The sequence below is a fragment of the Helianthus annuus genome, chromosome 10, assembly GCF_002127325.2.
Source record: "Helianthus annuus cultivar XRQ/B chromosome 10, HanXRQr2.0-SUNRISE, whole genome shotgun sequence".
Taxonomy (NCBI): Eukaryota; Viridiplantae; Streptophyta; class Magnoliopsida; order Asterales; family Asteraceae; genus Helianthus; species Helianthus annuus.
In genome coordinates, this window is record NC_035442.2 from 113154943 (window position 1) to 113177038 (window position 22096).

Here is a 22096-nt window from a genome sequence, read left to right on the forward strand (position 1 = left end):
ACCAGCCTTTCATTTTCATCAAATATCCTTAGGTATTCATGCAGCATGACAACATTGTAACCATCCTTAGTCATTTGCCTAAGACTTACGATGTTAGTCTTCAAAGGCAAGTATGTAGTACACATCTTTCACGATATGTATTCTTGTACTCCAATATAGTTAAATCTTTACCCCTAATTTGTACCGTTGAACCATCACCAAAACATACATGACCCTTTACTTTGTCATTTAGTTCCGCAAAAGAAATGCTTAATGCATGTCTACGTGATTGCTGCCCCCGTTTTCCAGGCACCAAGTGTTCTTGCATGTTTCATTATTTTCTTCAACTTGATTCCGGAAGACTTTTTTCTTGATTAAAAAAGACCATATTGCGTCATTTCCCTACAAACACTTAACAACGATACAGGATTATTCTCATGCGGTTGAGTCAAATTTGCTTCATCTTCTTTCTCCTTTAAACTCTTGCATTTAGATACATAATGACTCTAGTGGTCACACTTGAACCACTTTATGTGTTATTCTCTCTTGTGTTCCGTATAAACAAAATCTTTATACACTATATATATGAATTAAGTGCCATTTGCATCCCTTTGACTTGTCCATTTTTGTCTTTTCAGGCCAAATTTCAAAATTACAACATTTTCCTCCTTGACATTATCAAAATATGCCATTTTATTCAAAAAAAAAAAAAATAACACAGTTAAAAAACTCAGTTAGCTAAAGGACAAAAATGGTATTTTACTCTCGATTTTTATTTCTTTTTTATTTTTTTGCAGTTCTTCTTCTACTGCGGCTGCTCCTACACCCACGACGCCGATGGCAACACCACAACCACCGCCGCCACCACTTGCCACTTCCACCACCTCCATTTTTCCTCTCCCCCTCTCTCTTTGCGTCTAGCTTTCTTCGTCTCTCTATGTCAAGTTTTCTTCGCCTCTCTCCCTTTCTCCCTAACACTTTATCATCACCGCAACATATACATCTGATAAGCACCCCACAATCGCCTGCCACTCCCAACATCACAATACCCACCGCCAAAGACCTGCATAACCACGAAATATCTACGTCGTCGCCTCCTCCACTCACCATTCAAACCCCTGTGACGCTGTCCTCTTCAGGGTCTAACACCAACACCAAACACCACCACCTGCCGCTTGAAAACTGTTATCAAATCTGTTACAGGCTCTAAGGTTATTGGAAAAACATAAATCATTACGACTATTGGTATCTGAGCATGGATTCATCTGTTTCTGTGGCGGTGGTTTTTGTTTAGACGACTATTAAGGGTTTTACATGGTGAATACACATGGTCGGCCCTAATGTTTTGATGTTTGAAAATATATTTAACAGGTGTTGGGTGTTGGTTGTCTGATGGTAATAATAATAATAATAAGGAATATTGGATTTTAATAATCCATACTATTCGTCATTAGTTAGCCACCAACAGTCCAACTTAAAAAATAACCACTGCAAGTCCCAACTATTAACGTATTGGCGTCCAATAGACACTGACTAACAGAACTCTAACGCCATTATTCTCTTGTCGCCAGAAAAAAAAAACGATTTTGGTCAGAAAAGGTTCTTAAAGGTCCGATTTAAAGTTACAAAGAGGTTTGGGACGAAAATGTTGAGTTTTCCAGCCAAAAGCTAAGTTTCCCTGCCAAAAGAAGTTTTTGAGCGAAAAATGAATTTTCCGGTGACCACAATAACAAAGGATTTTACTAGAAAAAGGCTCCTAAAGGTCTATAATAGGGTTACAAAGAGTTTTGGATCAAATAGATTTTGTTTTCTTGCCAAAAAGAAGTTTTCTGTCCAAAAAAGTTTTTCGGTGACTTGAGACTAACGACGTTAGGGTTCTGTTAGTCAGCGTGCATTGGAGGCAAAAATGTTGATAATTGGGACTGCTAGTTTTTATTTGAAGTTGGACTGTTGGCAGCCAACGACGAATAGTTGCGATTATTAAAATTCAATATTCCTAATAATAATGAAGAATAAAAATAAATAAATAAATAAATTATGATAAAATTCAATATTCATAATAAGTATGAAAAGTTTAAAAGAATGTCTGGGTGGAAACTTGTATAATAATGAAGAATAAAAATAAATAAATAAATAAATTATGATAAAATTCAATATTCATAATAAGTATGAAAAGTTTAAAAGAATGTCTGGGTGGAAACTTGTATACTTTTAAAATTGGATCTAAAATGACCAAATTAGACAAACCATAGGAATGTAAATTACACTTTAACTCTATATATCCCCCACATACTCCTTTACCTCGACTATTACCTCTGCCATATGTGTTATTCGAGCCTCCTCTATCATGGTAGTGTGAACCACGACTGTTGGGTTAATCGGTTGGTTTAACAGGTCACGGGCCATCGGGTAAATGGGTCATCCATCAGCTAATGGGTTATGGGTGAGAACCTGTCCAAGTTTGACCGAGTTTTTAGTAGTTGAACATGCAGAAGAATTGAATGTTGGAGTTTTGCTAAAAATAAGGAAGTAGTGGGGTTTATTTTGCATGTGTTTTATTTGATTTATTCTCATTTTTTAGGAGGTCTACGTGAGTCTGTATCTATATATATGGCTTATTTTTATTGAATGGAAGTGTGAGTTTGTTGAGTGAGAAAAGAGTAAGGCCTGAACCAACATTTGGTATCAGAGCGAGGGTCGAGAAATGAGAGCTGGTGAGGACGGTGTTCGCCGTTTTGAGAGTCGTTACGCGAGAAGAGGGTAGCAGCCCTTCAAATTGCAAGAATAAGAAGAGAGAATGAATTCGCAGAAGGCTGTTAGTTTTACGACAACAGCGATAGTTATCGGTGATCAAAGAAGAAAGAAAAGAGAGGTCACCGAGAAAGAAAGAAGAGAAGTGGGTTCTGTGTGAACTAAACATGTTCTTAGTGAGCCGGGAGTAGAGGATGAAGAATACGATCTGTGTGATCGCAGCAGGTTCTGTGTTGAGTCTGATTGAAGAGAATTTTGCGTGAATTAAATTCTCTGTGAACGAGAGGGAAAAAAAAAGGTGATCATGAGTATGTGTGACTCACCGTGATGATTCTTCGTGAATCTGAAAGAAGAAAGAAGGTCGTGTTGATGCAGATTTTGTGTCCGATGCTTGTCGAATAGATTAGTTATTATTTTACGCTGAATTTGTAATAGTTAGTGAAACGGTCTATCGAACGTGTATAGACCCGCTCGTTTGAAGTGGTCAAACGAGAGGGTTATTCGGTTGACCGTGTGTGTTTGCTAGACAAATTATGGTTGTATATGTTGGTGTCGAAGGATAAGGCATCGAAGGATTGTGTATCCTTCGATGAGCTCGAAAGATATCCATCGAAGGTTGAAGATGGACCTCGAAGGATATGGCATCCTTCGAGGTATGTGTGTATCTTTCGAAAGCTGGATGGTCGACAGATGATCTATCGACCAGTCAGTTTAATCCTTCGACCGTGCAACCTGTGTTTGGTATAAATACCAACACCTTGTCATTTGCAACATAAGAGTGAGAGCACAAGTGTGTGCAAGAGAGTGATAGGAGGTTTGAGACCTCACCGGGAGAAATCACCACTTGGTTTCTCCCCGGATGTATACTTCTTTGGTATTAGTTCGGTTTCCATGTAATCGGGCCGACTTGTAATGTTTACTACCGGATTAATACAAAGTTTGTTTGTTTATCCTCTCTTATCTCTTCCATCTTTGAACATAATCATGAAAATCACGGATTGGATCCCGAAACCCGGACCTACAATTGGTATCAGAGCCATGGTGCCCGATTTAGTAAAACTAACCGTTTACTAAGTCACATGTGCTCTAGATCTGTGATTTTTTTGTGTTTTTGTTCAAGATGTAAAAATGGTGAAAATGAGAAAAACTCAGATCTGGACCCGAATATCCAGATCTGTGCTAAAACGAGTGTTGGGTTTTATGTTTTTCTCCTAAATCTTCAAGTTTTCTTCATAAAAATCGTGTACGAGCGTTTTCATCAAATCTGCAAATTTTACACAGTAGCTGTGTTCTTGAAGTTCTTGATATCTTCATATTTCGAAAGATGTTAACAGTACCTTGAAGGATCAAAACTTTATTTCGAAAGGTCATGTTTGGTTTCGAAAGGTCATGTTGACAGCTTGATTTTTCGAAAGGTCAAGTTTTTGTTACGAAGGATCAATTATCTTCTAGAAAGATCAGCTTTGTTCACCCCAAATGTCTTCGAAAGGTCAACTTCATCTTGTTGTTCGAAGGGTCACCAAACAGAATCGAAAGATCAACAATTCGAAGGGTCACTCTTTCTTCTTTCGATTGATTCAGTTTTCGAAGGATAATTGGTCAATCAGTTATTGGTCAATCTGTGCGCTCACTTCTCAAAATTGTGCACCACCCAAGAAAATAAAGGGACATAGTGCACCGCCCAATTGTTACCAAACCGCCGACCTTTCGTACTTTGTTGCCCACATGTCGGACAAAGCACCGCCCAAGTAACAAATAATGTTTGATTGTTTATTGCTTGTGTACACTGCCCAAGGCAACACCCATTTGCACCGCCCACTTTCACAAATCATATGTATTCGAAAGATGCTTGGATAATTGCTGTGCACCTCAAAAGTAACCAATGAACTTGTTGTTTGTTGTTGGTATTCACGGCCCAAATAAGGATTCACGGCCCAGATCATTTCTGATTATAAGACTTTTACCAATTTCAACATAAGACAAATGCTTGTGATATCACCATGACATCACAATGATGATGTCATGGTGAGGTGTAAACGGGAATGGGTTTGTGGCACTCCGTGCTTCGCGTGTCGAACTCTGGGGCGCACGACGGAGGAATGTCGTGACGTCGGACTTGAGCCGGACCTAACCGTGTCAAAACCGAGTCGAACCGAGCCGAGTCGCGTCCACACAAGGTGTATCAAAGTGAAAGTCTAGCGCCTAAAGTTATATTTTGCTAGATTTTTCTATTGGGCCCATTTGGTGTGAAATTTTGGGCAAATATTAAAAAAAAAAAAAAGGGGATCCATTGGAACAAAGGTTTTTGATGCAGAGTGGGGTCGGGTGTTCGCGAAGATGATCTGAACCGCGCTTCTAAATGTCAACGTCAAAATTAGTATGAATTTGGGAGCGCGCGGGGTGATGCAGCATGATGAAAACAAGAGATGATGAAAACTTGATGTTTGAAAAATTGTGGGGTAGTCACGGTTACCGATGCAATGGCAAAAATGGTAACGCGACTATTATGGGCCAAAAACAACACGATATGTTCGCTTCCGCGCATCAGTATTTATGATTGTTACCGGTTATTCGGAAATGTTCGAAAGGATTTTGTTTATTGTCATATTCTCGCATTTGAAGACGAACGTATGAACCTGGAACGTCTATACCGGTCCTAACGAGTTCACAAAGTCTTTGGTCTTTGGGGGGATACAAGTCAGATCCTACGGGGTACCAGGGGACGTTCTTATTCAACTAGATTATGCAAAGAAGAAAGTCATGTTCGTGAATTTTCGGAACCGAGAACATTCAATAAAGATTGATGACAGTTCTGCTCAGTGGAGGGAATTGGTGAACATTTGACGACAGTTTCTTTGAAGTGGAAAGAATCTGTTAAGGTTTAGAGATTTTACCAAAGAAATGGGGGGATAAAAATTTTCAAATGTTGAATTTCTTCGGTAAATTTCTAAACGCAATCACAGGTGGTAGAGTTTGTGATTTTCTGGTGTTACAAACGGTTCTGCGTGGAATGTTTTGTACAGACGCTTGAAGATCAAGACTTGATGCAGTTGTTAAAGAATGGAACCCTTATCAAATGCCGGTTGGAGTATTGGAAGATCAGCGGAAGATCGGTCAATTGAGTCCTTTGAGGAAATTGCACAACACTCAACACGGATGCGCGTACTCTGAGGGGGAAATATTATACAATGAGCATCAAGATACTACTTACCTGGATCATCGGTCAAGGGGGAATTTGTTTACACAGAGAAGATGATTACTTGACTGAAGATCGATGATTGCAGTTGCATTTTCAGCATTCGACAGCAACGGACAAGGGGGAATTTGTTGATGCAGATTTTGTGTCCGATGCTTGTCGAATAGATTAGTTATTATTTTACGCTGAATTTGTAATAGTTAGTGAAACGGTCTATCGAACGTGTATAGACCCGCTCGTTTGAAGTGGTCAAACGAGAGGGTTATTCGGTTGACCGTGTGTGTTTGCTAGACAAATTATGGTTGTATATGTTGGTGTCGAAGGATAAGGCATCGAAGGATTGTGTATCCTTCGATGAGCTCGAAAGATATCCATCGAAGGTTGAAGATGGACCTCGAAGGATATGGCATCCTTCGAGGTATGTGTGTATCTTTCGAAAGCTGGATGGTCGACAGATGATCTATCGACCAGTCAGTTTAATCCTTCGACCGTGCAACCTGTGTTTGGTATAAATACCAACACCTTGTCATTTGCAACATAAGAGTGAGAGCACAAGTGTGTGCAAGAGAGTGATAGGAGGTTTGAGACCTCACCGGGAGAAATCACCACTTGGTTTCTCCCCGGATGTATACTTCTTTGGTATTAGTTCGGTTTCCATGTAATCGGGCCGACTTGTAATGTTTACTACCGGATTAATACAAAGTTTGTTTGTTTATCCTCTCTTATCTCTTCCATCTTTGAACATAATCATGAAAATCACGGATTGGATCCCGAAACCCGGACCTACAGGTCGTAGCCGCGCCGCGAGAAAGAGAAATAAGACGGTGGCGGTTGCCAGCCAGACCGAAAGAAAGTAAGACCGAGGAAGACCGTCGCCTCGCCATCGGCGATTGCAAGATCGTCGCCGGCAAGAAGAGAACTAAAGCCGTGATAGACCGAACGGTGTGACCGAGACTGAATCAGTTCTCCTTGCCAAGACGGTAGTCCGAATAAAGCTAATCTTGAAGAAAGCTTAGACCGAAAGACCGAGCAATAGACCGAAACTGTGAACCAGAGACCGAGACCGAAAGGGTTCACATTAGACCGAGATAGAAGGAGACAACCATGGCCGGCAGTGTTGAAAGAAAGAAAAGACCGGATCGACTAGAAAGACAGAAAGAGTCGATCAAGAAAGCAAAAGAAAGAAAGTGAAAGCAAGTAGCAAAGGTTGAGCATTTTATGATCAACAGGAAGACGTTGAAGCATGTAATCGGACTCGTGTGGTTCGTGTAGCAAGTATGTCATGTGTGGCTCGTAGCAAGAGAGAACGAGTTCGAATCAAACCAAGTTAGCAAGTTTAGCAAGAAAGCAAGAACGAGTTCGAGCAAGAAACATGGAAGTAGCAAGAACGACAACAGATTAAGGGGGTGATTGTTGGGTTAATCGGTTGGTTTAACAGGCTACGGGCCAGCAGGTAAATGGGTCATCCATTAGCTAATGGGTTATGGGTGAGAACCTGTCCAAGTTTGACCGAGTTTTTAGTAGTTGAACATGCAGAAGAATTGAACGTTGGAGTTTTGCTAAAAATAAGGAAGTAGTGGGGTTTATTTTGCATGTGTTTTATTTGATTTATTCTCATTTTTTAGGAGGTCTACGTGAGTCTTTATCTATATATATGGTTTATTTATATTGAATGGAAGTGTGAGTTTGTTGAGTGAGAAAAGAGTAAGACCTAAACCAACAACGACCTCGTTATTGAGAAACTTATCCCGAAGTATTCTAGTGAGATGATCCTTTTGTTTTTGTGAACAAAAGAATGTTTTCTTTGTTGGCATTCTGCTGGAAAGTCTTAGACGGTCTTCATAGGCTTTTTGTTTTCCAATCGCCTCAAAATGGCATAGTATCCACATCTGTATTCTGTTTGATCGAAGCTATCAATTGGAGGTAATTATCAAGGATAAAATCAACTTACAAGAACACTATCTTCAAGAGTCGCTCCAAGACTGTTGTGTTTCAAGATCAAGCCGCTTAACTTTTCGACAAACTCATCTGAGGACTCCCCATCCTTCATACAAAAAGCCTCTAAATATATAAGTGTATGTAGCCTTGCCTTTTGTACTCGATCAGCACAGAGATACCTGTCTTCAATCAATACCATATCTCTTTTTAGCAACCTACAAAAGAATACTTTTTGGTACCACTTTAAATGTGAATGCTGGGCGAGACTTCTCCATCTCATCCACCATTGTTCCAGTTGGTGGTTCCGTAGATTCCCATATGTAGGCATCCAGAATAGCTTCTACCTTGATGCACCAGGTTGTGTAATTCTTTGTTGTGAGCATCCAACACTAAAACTGGGCCCTTCTGCTCTCCTTTGCTTGTGACATAACAATTGACATATTTACCCGGGATATATTGGCATAAACAGGACTCTGATACACGCGGTATTGGATCCATTTTCTTAGGTTTATTACTTCAAAGATGAATATGCTTAGAAGGAAGGAAAAGACTAGAACGAAACCTGCTACAATGATAAATTTAAACTGAAAACATAATACCGCTGAAAAATAAAACCGTAAACTACTTCCCATGATCTCATAGTAGGTCGGTGACTGCTTCCCACTTTGTTCCATTTCTTCCTGTTGGGAATCAGAAGACACTTGTGCAGCGGAATCAAAGATTGGGTTTATGTGATCACGTGTGAGTGAACCGAATTGAATAGGCATTTTGTGTGAAGAGATGAACGATATATGTGAAATACAATGAATAATGGACAATTCAAACAGAAGTGAGAATGTCTTGATAGCCGGAAATGTTTGCCGGTAATACAATATATATACATTGGTTTTGGCGGTTGTTTTTGGCGGGTAACTGCCTCCGGCAGTTATTTGAACCCATTCACCCGCTTATCAAGCCAATGTATGTCCTTATCATCTAATAATCCGAGTACACATTATACATAATTAGTCTACTTATAAATTCGAATAAATACATGCTAAACATAACTAAGTTTAATAAATCTAACATAACCCCCCCTTAAACTTGGTTATGTTTACGGGCTTGCTCCATCACACTCTGGTTTGCTTCTTCGACGGCCCATCTGGCATGATTGAAGTTAAACCGCTTTCTTTTTTTCACTTGGTTCCAATCATCATCATCGACTCCAGCGAAGAGTGCAACTGGTGCCGGTCCAGCAGATTTCAGATGAACTTCATCTGCACTTTTCTCCCTTTTGTAACAGCCGGTAGAGGACCCTCCTTCTTCAAGCATCACCTCCTTGTCCTGCACATTCCCTTGTATAGTCTTGAATTTATAATAGTATTCTAGGATGTCAAGATACATGGCATAAGTGACCCTCATGTAATCTCCATCTTCATAATCAAATCCTAGATCTTTTGCAATTGCAGGCCATAAGTTTTCTGTAGTGACTTCCCGGTAACCTCCGTCGATTGCCACCGGTATATATAAACTTAATAAGTTTATTCTCTTCTTGTTTGGAGCAAATGGTGGGATTGGTCTTGTGGTTAATCCCATATAATCGTACAGGAACCATTTGACCATCTCCTCAAACTTTATCTCTAACATGTGTTTATATTTAAACACAAAATCTCGATCATCGATTAAATCCAGAAATGCCTTACAGTCGACGAATTCGAATTCGTGGAATTCCATTTCCTTAACAATCATCAAACTCCAGTCTGGTTCTTGTGAAGACAGATTCAGTTCTTCAAAATAGGAGTTTAAGTATCTTTCTTTGAATTCATCGTCATATATGCTTTCATCAATAATGCCCTGTTTTTCTTTTAACCCAATTTCTTCCTCCCTTGTCAACCCACTTGCATCATTCACAGAGTTATTGACCGGAATAGAGAACATAGGAAAAATTTTACAAGTATCACCGTTCTTGTTGACAGTGAATCCTTGCATGGTTAATTGATCTATGCTCAAGACGTTTCGGTCTAACTCCGGAGAATAGAAAACGCTCTGAATTCTCATAGTTTCGTTGCAAGTTTTGATTTCAACCGATCCAACCCCACGCGTAAACAAAAAATTGTTTCCCCCAGATTGTGTATCAACCCCGATAATATGCTTAATACGTTTAAACACATTTAAATTTCCAGCCATATGGTGTTTAAATACAGAACTAACGTACCAAATATCGCTCCATAGCCCTCCTTCGGTACCCATGACAATCATCTCCTGATGATTTCTAATTTCTCTTCCTTGATTCTGTATCCCCATGTTCACCGCTTGCCGGATCAATTGGGTTGCCTCATCTGTTCCTTTCTTGTTACACGAATAAATTTGATGCCCTGGTTGGTGACAGTAAAAACATGTTTTCTCTCGTTGAATTCGCTTGTTCTTGCTATTCATTTCATCCGTGCAGTGTTGACAAGGCAACAAAGTGGATGATGATCTGACTTCAGCCTTCTTCTTCCCCGTTTCCGCTCTGATACCACTATGTTGGGAATCAGAAGACACTTGTGCAGCGGAATCAAAGATTGGGTTTATGTGATCACGTGTGAGTGAACCGAATTGAATAGGCATTTTGTGTGAAGAGATGAACGATATATGTGAAATACAATGAATAATGGACAATTCAAACAGAAGTGAGAATGTCTTGATAGCCGGAAATGTTTGCCGGTAATACAATATATATACATTGGTTTTGGCGGTTGTTTTTGGCGGGTAACTGCCTCCGGCAGTTATTTGAACCCATTCACCCGCTTATCAAGCCAATGTATGTCCTTATCATCTAATAATCCGAGTACACATTATACATAATTAGTCTACTTATAAATTCGAATAAATACATGCTAAACACAACTAAGTTTAATAAATCTAACACTTCCAATCCAAGTAATAAAACCCCGAAATAACCCAATAGAATTATCTTGATTTTCATATTGCAACCAGAATGCATGCGCAGTAGGCAAAGAATCATTTTTTCTTTTTAATTTTAGTTCATGTGTTTCTAATGTTCCCAATAAACCTTCCAGGAATATTCTTAAAAGATCCTTCAATTCTTCCATAGCCACCACTATGTGTTCAAATTTCCTTGTTAGGCTAGGAAGAATCTTTCCTATGATTCTTTTATCCTTGATATTTTCCCCATTAATCCTCCTTTAGTTGACCAATAGAATCATGCGATACATTTTCTGTAATGAGCCCCTTGCATCATTGAATGTTATAGACCTCTAAGATGCTTCGAAAAGTTGTCATCTATGGCTTGATATAGAAGGAATAAAGCTTTTCAGTCTATTTTCTTTCTTGAGAATCCTTTGATTGTTTTGGTGTTGTGCTTGTTGGTTCTGGAAGTCCCTTAACAATTGTTAAGAGATCTTATGCTTCATATAAGACTTTCATTTGAATAGTCATATGGTGGTCATTTCGGCCATTAAGTTTTGGAAGTGGTGGTTGTGTTTGTAATCCTACGTTGGTCTTTGAAGTCATTGGCTCTAATACCACTTTATTGGGGTATATAGAGAAGGTTATAGTATCAAATAGAAGGGTTGCAATCTTTCACATGTAACGGATAATATTAACTTCCATATAACCGCCTAAGTGTCTAGCTTATACCTCCAATAAGTTGGCGTCATCACACTATGATACAAAGTTTATGATATTCCGCCATCACTTTTTATGGAAAACCTACCTAATTAATTTTTCTACATTATGGTATTGCCAGAAGGAGCTCCTCTAACAACACTGAAGTTATTGGACACTGGAAATGCTGTATTAATAGACGTGGAATTGAGATGCATATTGTGGCAAAGCTTTGAAACTCCAACTGATACATTTCTTCCTGGGATGAAAATGGGAAAAAACTTAAAGTTGACATCATGGAGAACTGTAACCGACCCAGGATCTGGAAGCTTCAAATTTCAGACGGATCCAGGTACAGCTCGGTATTCTATTGTGAACGGGTCAACAACGTTTCTTTGGAAAAGTGGGAAGATATCAAAAGATGATAGCTTTGATGATAATCAAATGTTCTCCAACGCATTCAACTTCTTGTCAAATACCACCACACTAAAACGAAAAATTATATTACCTAATCCTAATCCTAATCCTAATCCTAATCGTACAGTATCTTACGAAACTTATGTGGTGGTTGATCCTAATTCAAGGTTGGTAATGGGTCACTTAGGGAAGTTACAATATTTTATTTGGTCAGAAGAAAAAAACCAATGGGGATTGGAATGGGAGGAACCAAAAGATGCTTGTAGCTTGTATAAGGTGTGCGGGCCGTTTGGGATGTGCAAGGAAAAAAATGGCTCTCCATTGTGTAGTTGTCTGCATGGATTTGTACCTATTTCACCTGATGATCACACGCAAGGATGCATGAGAACTTCTAAAATCTGTGACGAAAGTACCAAAGACACATTCATAAACATAACTATGATTAGTATGGATGATACAACTCTGCCCATCTATCATTCAAAAAATGAATCAGAATGCATAGAAGACTGCCTCAAAGACTGCAATTGCCTGGCCTATTCTTATAGTTCTCAAAAAGAGGGAGGGATACAGGACCCAAGTCGTGAGAATCTCGGTTGCTGGTTCTGGGACACAGAACCATATAACCTTAGAGGGAAGGGTGAACATACTATTTCCTTCCGTGTTTCAACATCTTCAAAAGCTAATATTTCTGGCACTCTAAAGAAACGGAATACTGAAGGAAGATCATCATCCCTGAAACGAGTCCTTGCAATTTCTGTTGTTGGTTCAGCTCTGGTACTTTCACTATTTGGCGGCATTAGCTATATAATGTGTAAGCGATTGGTGAACAGAAGAAGTAAGTCTTTATGAATACTGAAGCTATCAGCCTTTCCATTCATTCATTAACTAGAGCATACAATTTAAAATTCTCTCTGTAACGTGAATTTTTATCTTAACCATCCTCTTTTGTTGCGCAGAAAAAAACCAAAATAACATAGAATTCAAATCTTGTAATACGAGGAGACATATCAATGAGTTACTTCATCTTGATCACTCTAAAGAAGATGACAGAGAAGGCCTCGATGTACAACATTTTGAGCTGGAAAGCATAGTAGCTGCTACTAACGATTTCTCAGAGGAAAATCTGCTTGGGCAAGGTGGTTTTGGGCCTGTATACAAGGTAACAAAGACGTTTTTCTAAGTTATCTTTTTATACAAAAATGGTAGTAACTAAAGTACTATGATTAACTGATCAGGGTAAGCTTCCTGGAGGCCAAGAAATTGCAGTGAAGAGGTTGTCAAGCCTCTCTAGACAAGGCTTGCAAGAGTTCAAAAATGAGATTACTCTAATTGCAAAACTTCAACACATAAATCTAGTTAGAATACTGGGATATTGCATCACGGGAGAAGAAAAAATGCTACTGTATGAGTACTTGCCAAATAGAAGCTTAGATAAATTCATTTTTGGTTAGTATATATCTCTGGAATACAGACACTTGTTAGTGCACAATGCACAAAACTCATATGATTATCTTTTGCAAGATCCAATACTTAGGGCATCACTGGACTGGAAAATGAGATTCAGTATCATTATGGGAATTGCTAGAGGACTTAACTATCTTCACCATGATTCCCGGTTGAGGATTATTCATAGGGATTTGAAGACAAGCAACATTTTGCTAGACGAGGAGATGAATCCAAAAATTTCGGATTTTGGTTTGGCCAAGATAGTTAAAGGAAAAGATATGGAAGCTGTCACAAACAAAGTTGTAGGAACCTTGTAAGTCAGTACTCACTTTTCTTAAAGAAGAGCCAAAACTGACTATGGACACAGCCCCCAACAATTGAGTATGTTAACAATTGGGAAATCATGTGTTCTCTAACAACATTTTGTGTGTTTCTCAGTGGTTATATGTCTCCGGAGTACGCACGTAAAGGTAAATTCTCTATCAAATCTGATGTTTTTAGCTTCGGGGTGGTATTGCTTGAGATCCTAAGTGGGAAAAGAAACACTGGATTCTATCAATCCCAAAAAAGTACAAGTCTTTTGGAGCATGTAAGTTATCTAAAAACTAATTTATAGTTGCTACTACGTTAGTTTAAATTTTGTTATATGTCTGCAATATATATCTCAGGCATGGAGCTTATGGATAGAAGACAGACCATTTGAGTTGCTGGATCAAATACTAGTGAATTCATGCGATTCAACTGAGGTATTGAAGTGCATAAATGTCGGACTCTTGTGTGTACAAGGAGACCCAGATGATCGTCCCACCATGACAAATGCAGTTATGATGCTTGGAGGTGATATGGCCATGCTCCCAAATCCAAAAGAACCAGCAGTCATTCCCAGAAGAGACCATGATGTTTCCTCTAAAAACACATTGACGATTACAGATGTAGCCGGGCGCTAACGAGGCATTTATTTCATCTATGGTTTCTCTGATAATTCTTTTTATTGACAACATGTACTATCCACATATGTGTATGGCTTAAAAGAGTTAATGATTGTACAAAGTAAATGTAAGCATACACCAAAAAAAACATAGTTGAACTCATCTGCCATGAGTCTAATGCTTCCATGATCTTGCATGATCTTCAATCGGTCTTCAGCTTCCCAAAAATTGGTCTTGGTTTATCTTCTTTGATCACTACTTTCTTTGTAACACCCCGACCCGAATAGGGTTGACATGTCACTCTTACATATATCAAAACTAAAAACCAATCCATAACATTAAATAAAAGATCCTAATTACATTTTATTACGTTACTGAAATAAGGAATCTTGGTCAGCAACTTCCTACGCTCCTCACTGAAATCCCATATTATCCCAGATTACATGTAAAACAAATAAGACAAACACGAAAAGAAAAATATGGCTGAGCCAAAAATTGCTCAGTAACGGAGAAATCAACAGTACAAGTAAAGTCATATCAGCGGAAAACCAAACATAACGTAACAGAACTGAGACTGAACTAAAACGGTCACTGACACGAGTACTAAAACAGATGCAGACACAAGAGTGACACGAAAATGAACCAAAGTCAGTCATATACATAACTAATACCGACCAAACACAAAACCGATGTAGAGACTGATACGTCGTTGATCATGATGACCAAAACATATTTTATCTTGTATAAACGGACTTATTTTAAAACACCATTTAAATAATATAGTATTCGTATAACAAGTAAAATTTTTAACCTGTCGTTTGTAAATGAAACATTTGAGCAAATAAAAAAAAACTAATGACTATCGGATAGTTTGAACAACGTTTAATACTGCGCTATTATTTTTAAAACAAGATACTTGGCAAAGCTATTTTCTTGTATTGAACTTTTTAGCTTCATCAACATAAAATAGATCATCATATTTCATACCAAATCATCGTTGGCAAAAAGAACTAATTTTCTAACTTTGAAAAGTTATATTCTAAAAGTAGAATAATTTAAATAATCTGGATTTCCGAATGAAACACTTTCGACATTCCAAAAAAAAAAAAACGACATGGGAAATAGAAACAAAACAAATAGCTAAGCCAAAACATTTAAAATACCATTTAAAATCTCATGATCTTTAAAAGAAAAGAATTGTCGAACTACTATCTTTAAACACACGTTTATATTCAGATTCATATATTTTAATTAATCAATATTTATAAGTTATTATTTAGTCAAAACTATTTTTATAACTTTAGAGATTATTACATAGTAGACAAAATACTTTAGATAATCTAAGTTTATATGTAGAATAATGAAATCCTAACGAAATTCCTTAAACCGATAAAGAGAATCGACACGAAATAAAGACAGATCCAATGGCAAGAATAGAAAAGACATTGAATCAAATACTGAATACATGTACTGATGGATATAAACTAAATGTATAACACTGAATCTAAATCTAAATCAAGACTGATAATGAGACGAAACTGATACAAACCGGTACAGATACTGAGTCGAAACAGACATAACTAATACATAACAGAATTGGACACTGAACATAGTCCGAAGTATACTTAACCCAATATTGATCGGAAACATACCATATGCGTACACATATTAGAACAGATACTGAACACAATCGAAATCATAACCTAATACACGATCAGAAGCATAATCAGATGCGTACAAAACATATCAAACATATCAGAACAGATACTAAACATATTCATATACAGAAACGTATACTAACTTACACGATAGATATATCAACAAACTAAGTCGTGTAACACAGAAGCACCCAAAGCCATAAACAGAACATACTGGTACACAACTAGCTAGTCCATGCACCTATGAGATGGTGAGTGTGGCGTTCACCCATTATTCCATCTCCAGACAAACAAACTCAAACTCAGAGCTAAGATCGATCTATACGCCTCTAGTGGCCAAGGTGCTACACAAGCACGAGCTAGAGACGCCGTGAATTTTTATTACGCACTGTCACGATAAGTGCCATGCCGTTGACGCCCAAACGACAAGCCAGACATGCTTGGGTGACAGAGTAGACATGCTAAGGCCATATATATAATTTACAGATAACTAAAATTAATTATCGACAGGAACATGCGACCATGAGTATAAGTCTGAGGTATGGCATGCTACGACACACTAATAAACAAGCAAACAAAGACAATACTGACTCAGATAACGCATCACATATCAACAGATAAAGGTATCAAACCATGACAATCAGACCTTAAAACAAGGACAAGGATCCGTACTAAAGAGTAATGAAGATAAGATTATGCTACGATATCAAGACCCAAAAATTCGTACTTATATAAAGAGCTAGAATTTGTACTACGATGGAAAGAAGACAGAATATGTAATAGGATGTAACGAATAGCAAATAATACTATGATGTGAAGACCAAAGGAACCATACCTACGAGTAACGAAAACTAAAAGTATACTACGATGAAAAGAAAACAGAATCCGTATCTTATTTGCAAGAAAAAAAATCCACAAACCGAGTCGTCCTCAAAAAAAATTATGCAAACCTAAACCCGTATCTCTGAGGTTAGTTTTGTTATGATTTTGTTTAAAAAAAACGCCTTGTGTTGAGTTTCCCGGCGACCGCGAACTACATTTACCTGTAATAGTATATCCAAGTTGATGTCTGTCTATCTTGTTTCAAATTAAGAGTATAATAATAGTTTATTTACAACCTAACCAAAATTAAAAAGAAAAACTAATACAAATCGCAATTTAAGAAAGAAAATATATCAACAAACATAAGCCTTCTTTTATGCTCCATATAATTCATGGTTGTATAATAAATCAAATTCTCTATATAATTATTGTATAATAAATCAAGAAAGCAAAAACAAACATTCAAGTTCATTAGACAACTCTTCTTGTGGTAATTTTTTTTCAACCTTTAATTTGATTTGACCATTGGTAACTTAATATTCAAAAAAAAAAAATTGAATAAATAAAGAATATTTTATTGTGTATAAGAAGGTTTTTTTTTTTTTCTTCTGTGATACATAGTCATCTTCCACTTTTCTTCTTTTGCTAACAACCAAATATAAACTGATCATGTAGATGCTAGCATATATGTTACTTGTTTATTCAGTTCCTACAACTGATTTGTGTGGTTCTAGTCGAACAACCCAGTTCATATTTATATAAGCAAAGTTTCAAACCAGTTTACAAAATGCGGTTCTTAGTCGCCGGAAACAAATCGGTCCTTAGCCTAAATCGAACAAAAGTAAGAAGAGTCACATCTTTACCTCCACTGATGGACCGAACAAACCGATCTATTTCGCGTAGACGATTAGCTTAAGGAGGGCACAACAATGACCACTTATTGGCGACGGCGAACGGTGAAGCTGTTGCAATTTCCAGTGGTGATCGCAAACTGAATTCGGTACGTAGGTGATGATGGCCGCAGTCCTAGAGGTTACAAGGTGTGAAGGCGGTGCCGAAGGTGAAAACGTAATGGCTGCTATTATAAAATTAGGGTACGAGCAAAGAGGAAGGTAAAGAAATTTATTTAATTCCATTTTTCAAATCATTCCCAAGAGTATTAGAGAATTTACAAACAAATCTTTTAGTTTAATATGAATTTTTATAAGACCCTAAACAATCCTAATAATACATTTAATAACAAGAAAAATGTTCCAATATAAAATAAACTAGTTTTCTAGTAATCAGGTAATTTAATATACGTTATATATAACTAACGGAGAATAATCATAACTAATATATAGTTGTTGATGCATATGTAATACTTATATTTAGTTGGTTATATGTGACTATCTGCCCGAATTAACGGTATAGAAACGGATGACAGAGATGATAATAATAAATATAGCAATGCGTAACTGTCAATTACTTACGTATTTGCTGTGTCATCCTAAGTGGAATTAATTCAATGTAAACGAGCTCTTTTTTTTTTAGACTCGGGCTCGAGCTTGAGCTCGTTTAAGCTCGGCTCGTTCGAGCTTTTTTTTTCGAGCCTAGCTCGAGTAGCTCGACTCGTTTGCACCCCTAGTTACAACCAACAATGCCAAGAATTATTACAAACTTATAATATATAATTTAACAAAGTGTACAACCCCAACACATAAAGATACAACAAAACTAAGCATGAAACACCATTAATGTAAAAGTAACAACCATTTAAAGCCTAACTATATTACAAATTGATATTATATAAACTAGGGGGAACACCCGTGCGATGCACGGCATGCATAATAGTTATTGTTTTTTCCTGGAACGACGACTGATATAGATAGTGCGTGACACGGTACGAAAGTGCGAATATAGTATAGATTTTTAAAACAAAAACCGGTTTTTTTTAAAGTTAGCCGTTTGACCATGGTTATTTTGACCAAAGTCCACTCCTCGTTCGGCGCTTTGTGGTAGCACTACCAGTCAAAAAAAAGGCCCAAAACGCCCGAGGGTACAGTGTTCCCCCGCGTTTTTAAGACGCTTTGAGAGAGGTTTGCGCCCCACCACATGTGGTCTCACAAAACTTCAATTCTATGGACGTGTGGTTTCTCAACCCTCTTCAAAAGACGTCACAGTTTTCAAATTTTTTTATTTTTATTTTTTCTTTTTCATTGTTTTAGATGGTGTAAAATAGATGTTAAATATATATATTATACTACATACACATATACATATAAATTCAGTTTTGACATCTAAAAGTCAAATTGCAGGTTTTGTTCCCTTTTATAGATAAGAAAGCAGTTTATTATTTATTACTAAAATGTTGTATTAACTTTATTCTGCAACATATTCTTTATAAACTATGCTTACCTTGACATAACCTAATAGCTATATTTCCTTATTAGAAGTCTCTTATAATTGAAAATTAGTACATATTATTACCTTGCTGGTGAACACATTTACTCTATGTTTAGGGAACAATTTGATTAGGTTGCTGATATTGAATTGAATATCACACCAAATTACAATAGCAGTTTATATTGCTACTATTCACCCAAATCAAGCACCTTAAATAAGTCAGTGTTTCTCTATATTCAAAAAACGAACTATAACTGACGATTATTAAATTGCAACAGTCAATTCAATCCAAATACTGCAATAGAAACATAAAATCTACCACAATTCGTTGGTTAATCACGTATAGTTCTTAATCGATTAGAATCAGAAAAAAGGAAATTGACTCACCGTAACTTAAAATCAGGAAGAAGGCGAACAAAGGGGCGGAGTTTTTCGAAATCAAAATCAATGACCCCTGTCTTTCATTGTTATTTCTTGAATGAGGTAAGCAAGACCCCATACTACACACTACATACACATACATAAAAATTGGGTTCTATATTATTTGTATAAACACCGATTGGAAACCCTCACATTGCATTTGATGAAACCCTAATCAATATAAACACACACACTAACACTCACGAATCGAATCGAATTTATAAAAGGAAAAATTCGGGCTGTTTTTACCTCTTGCTGCTCCAAATCTTCATTACCATACATTATCTTCATCTTAGAGATATAGATATTGCACTTAAAGGTCTCAACCATCAAAATACGATCCAAGGGCTAAAAAGTGGTTCCTAATTATGCAATGGTTATCATTTGAACCTTATTCCATGAGACTTGAGGTAAGATGCAAAGAGCATTCTTTTGAGTTTTAAACCATCTGTAATTAAGTTCATTATTTAATCATTATTGTTGCAATTATTAGGTATTATAGATAATAATACCCCATGAAATTACCTTTTAGTAATTTTCGTTTCTAATTGGTTAGCATCTTTTAAGTTTTAAAGCCATTTATAGTTATAATTAAATTCATAATAACGTTGATTAAGTTTTTTATATTTAATTATTATTATTATTATTATTATTATTATTAATATTATTATTTATTTTTATTTTTATTTCATATGATGTTCATCAACTATCAACTATCTGATAAAATTGCAAAAAAGGTTGTAACCTTATTTGTATGATGTTTAGCAATTACTAAACCAAATAATAATGACTTAATTATAAAATTCAATCAAGTAATCGGTTACGGAGAACTTGAAATGGAAAAGCAATGTAAATATGAGGAAGGTGATGATGTTCAACTAAGTCAAATGATTTAATTCTTTATCAAGTATTTAACAATACTTAATTTATAAAGTTATCAATTTAATTGTATTTATTAATTTATACTCATGTAGAAAGACTAATTCCCTTTACTAACTTCATTGAGTTGTTGTACTATAAGCATAATATGTTGCAATTATTTAAATTTGGTTGGAACCCTTGTGAAATGCTTTGTACGATAGTATAGATAAACGCAATCAATTTAAATCTTTTGCGCGGGTTGAAAACATCCGAGCCCTTAAAGTTTGCTGCCCAATCCTGTCAAACAATACCTCCTCAAATATTTCCTCTGCATCTATATTGCCTATATATAGTATCAATTAAATCACACAAAAGCATGATATCTTTAAAAAAAATAGTAAAGTAGAAATTAAAAAAGGAAATACCAATAGGCCAAATAAATGTCTATCTCCAAATGAATAACTTTTCTCGTACCCACCCTTTTACACCTCCATATACATGAAGCTGCAAAAAGGAAAAAGACTATAAATTTATGAACAATTAAACAATACATTGGTAAATGGTTCCAGATACTATAGTCATGCAAGGGTACCTTGATGAAGTATGAAGTGTCTGTCTTTTTGTATCCAATAACCTGTGTGTATACTTTATATGTAATATAAAATCATAATTTGAAAAAAAACCACTAAATCACCAAAAACATAATAAAACATTAATATAAACTCATAGATTATGTAAAAGAAAACTGTTATCCCATTTGAATATTTTAAGAAACAAACCAAAGTTTTTTCGAATAAATGTTGAAATGGGTATAAAAGAACACACCTTTCCACCAAGATAAATAAATTTCATATCAACTTATCTCTTTCTTATCTCTTTCTTTTCGACTCCAACTCGCACAATAGTAGACAAAGGAGTTGATGTTGAGTGAAATGGTGAGTTTATAGCAATGATAGGAGTGTCCTTAATCGGTCAAATTTATTACATATTGATTGAAATTGGACCTTTGGAGTGCTTTTGCGGTTTATCCCAATAGGTTTCGTTTATTAATTGCATTTAAGAACCGAACTTATTATTGTATTATTATAATTAATTGTGATTATATTCTCATTTAATTATTTTTTTATTTTTTAATATTAATGTAGAAAGACCATTTCACCCCTTACTAACATCATTAAGTTGTTGTACCATAAGTATAAAAGATTATAATTACTTAAATTTGGTTGGTATCCTTATGAAATGCTTTATAATATAGTATAGATAGATAGATATAGATATAGATAATTATTTTTTTTATTTTTTAATATTAATGTAGAAAGACCATTTCACCCCTTACTAACATCATTAAGTTGTTGTACCATAAGTATAAAAGATTGTAATTACTTAAATTTGGTTGGTATCCTTATGAAATGCTTTATAATATAGTATACATTAGGTTCTAGCATTAATGTACTGTACTATATGTTAATATGGTGTTTCATACATTGCTTTGTTGCAAATTGTGTTGTTTTATTTGTAAATTATTATCATTATTTATAATAATCTAATTAATTTAGCCAAAATCTTGTTAATAATATATTAGAATATATATATATGTAGTTATTTTAATACTTTTATTATTTTAATATTATAATAATAATTCCTTTTTTTTACTGTTTAACTTTAATTTAATGATTTTTTAGTATCACGGGGTGGGATAAGCTTGG

The 22096-nt window shown here is 36.1% G+C and overlaps 1 protein-coding gene and 1 long non-coding RNA gene across 2 annotated transcripts in view; one reads left to right on the forward strand and one right to left on the reverse strand.

Moving 5' to 3' along the window:
* The window catches only part of LOC110884735 (G-type lectin S-receptor-like serine/threonine-protein kinase At4g03230), a 40650-nt gene extending 26244 nt beyond the window's left edge, over positions 1 to 14406 (forward strand). The window contains exons 2-7 of the mRNA XM_022132447.2: positions 11595 to 12704; positions 12826 to 13028; positions 13105 to 13315; positions 13391 to 13628; positions 13754 to 13904; positions 13984 to 14406. Of these exons, the coding sequence (XP_021988139.1) occupies positions 11595 to 12704; positions 12826 to 13028; positions 13105 to 13315; positions 13391 to 13628; positions 13754 to 13904; positions 13984 to 14262 (2192 nt within the window). The 3' untranslated portion in view covers positions 14263 to 14406. The remainder of the gene's footprint in view (positions 1 to 11594; positions 12705 to 12825; positions 13029 to 13104; positions 13316 to 13390; positions 13629 to 13753; positions 13905 to 13983) is intronic.
* Positions 14407 to 20498: 6092 nt separating this feature from the next.
* Positions 20499 to 20878, reverse strand: LOC118482861. The gene is made up of 2 exons (XR_004869037.1): positions 20816 to 20878; positions 20499 to 20733 (listed from the first exon to the last, which is right to left on the reverse strand). It is a non-coding gene; the product is annotated as an uncharacterized LOC118482861 (long non-coding RNA).
* Positions 20879 to 22096: the final 1218 nt, after the last annotated feature.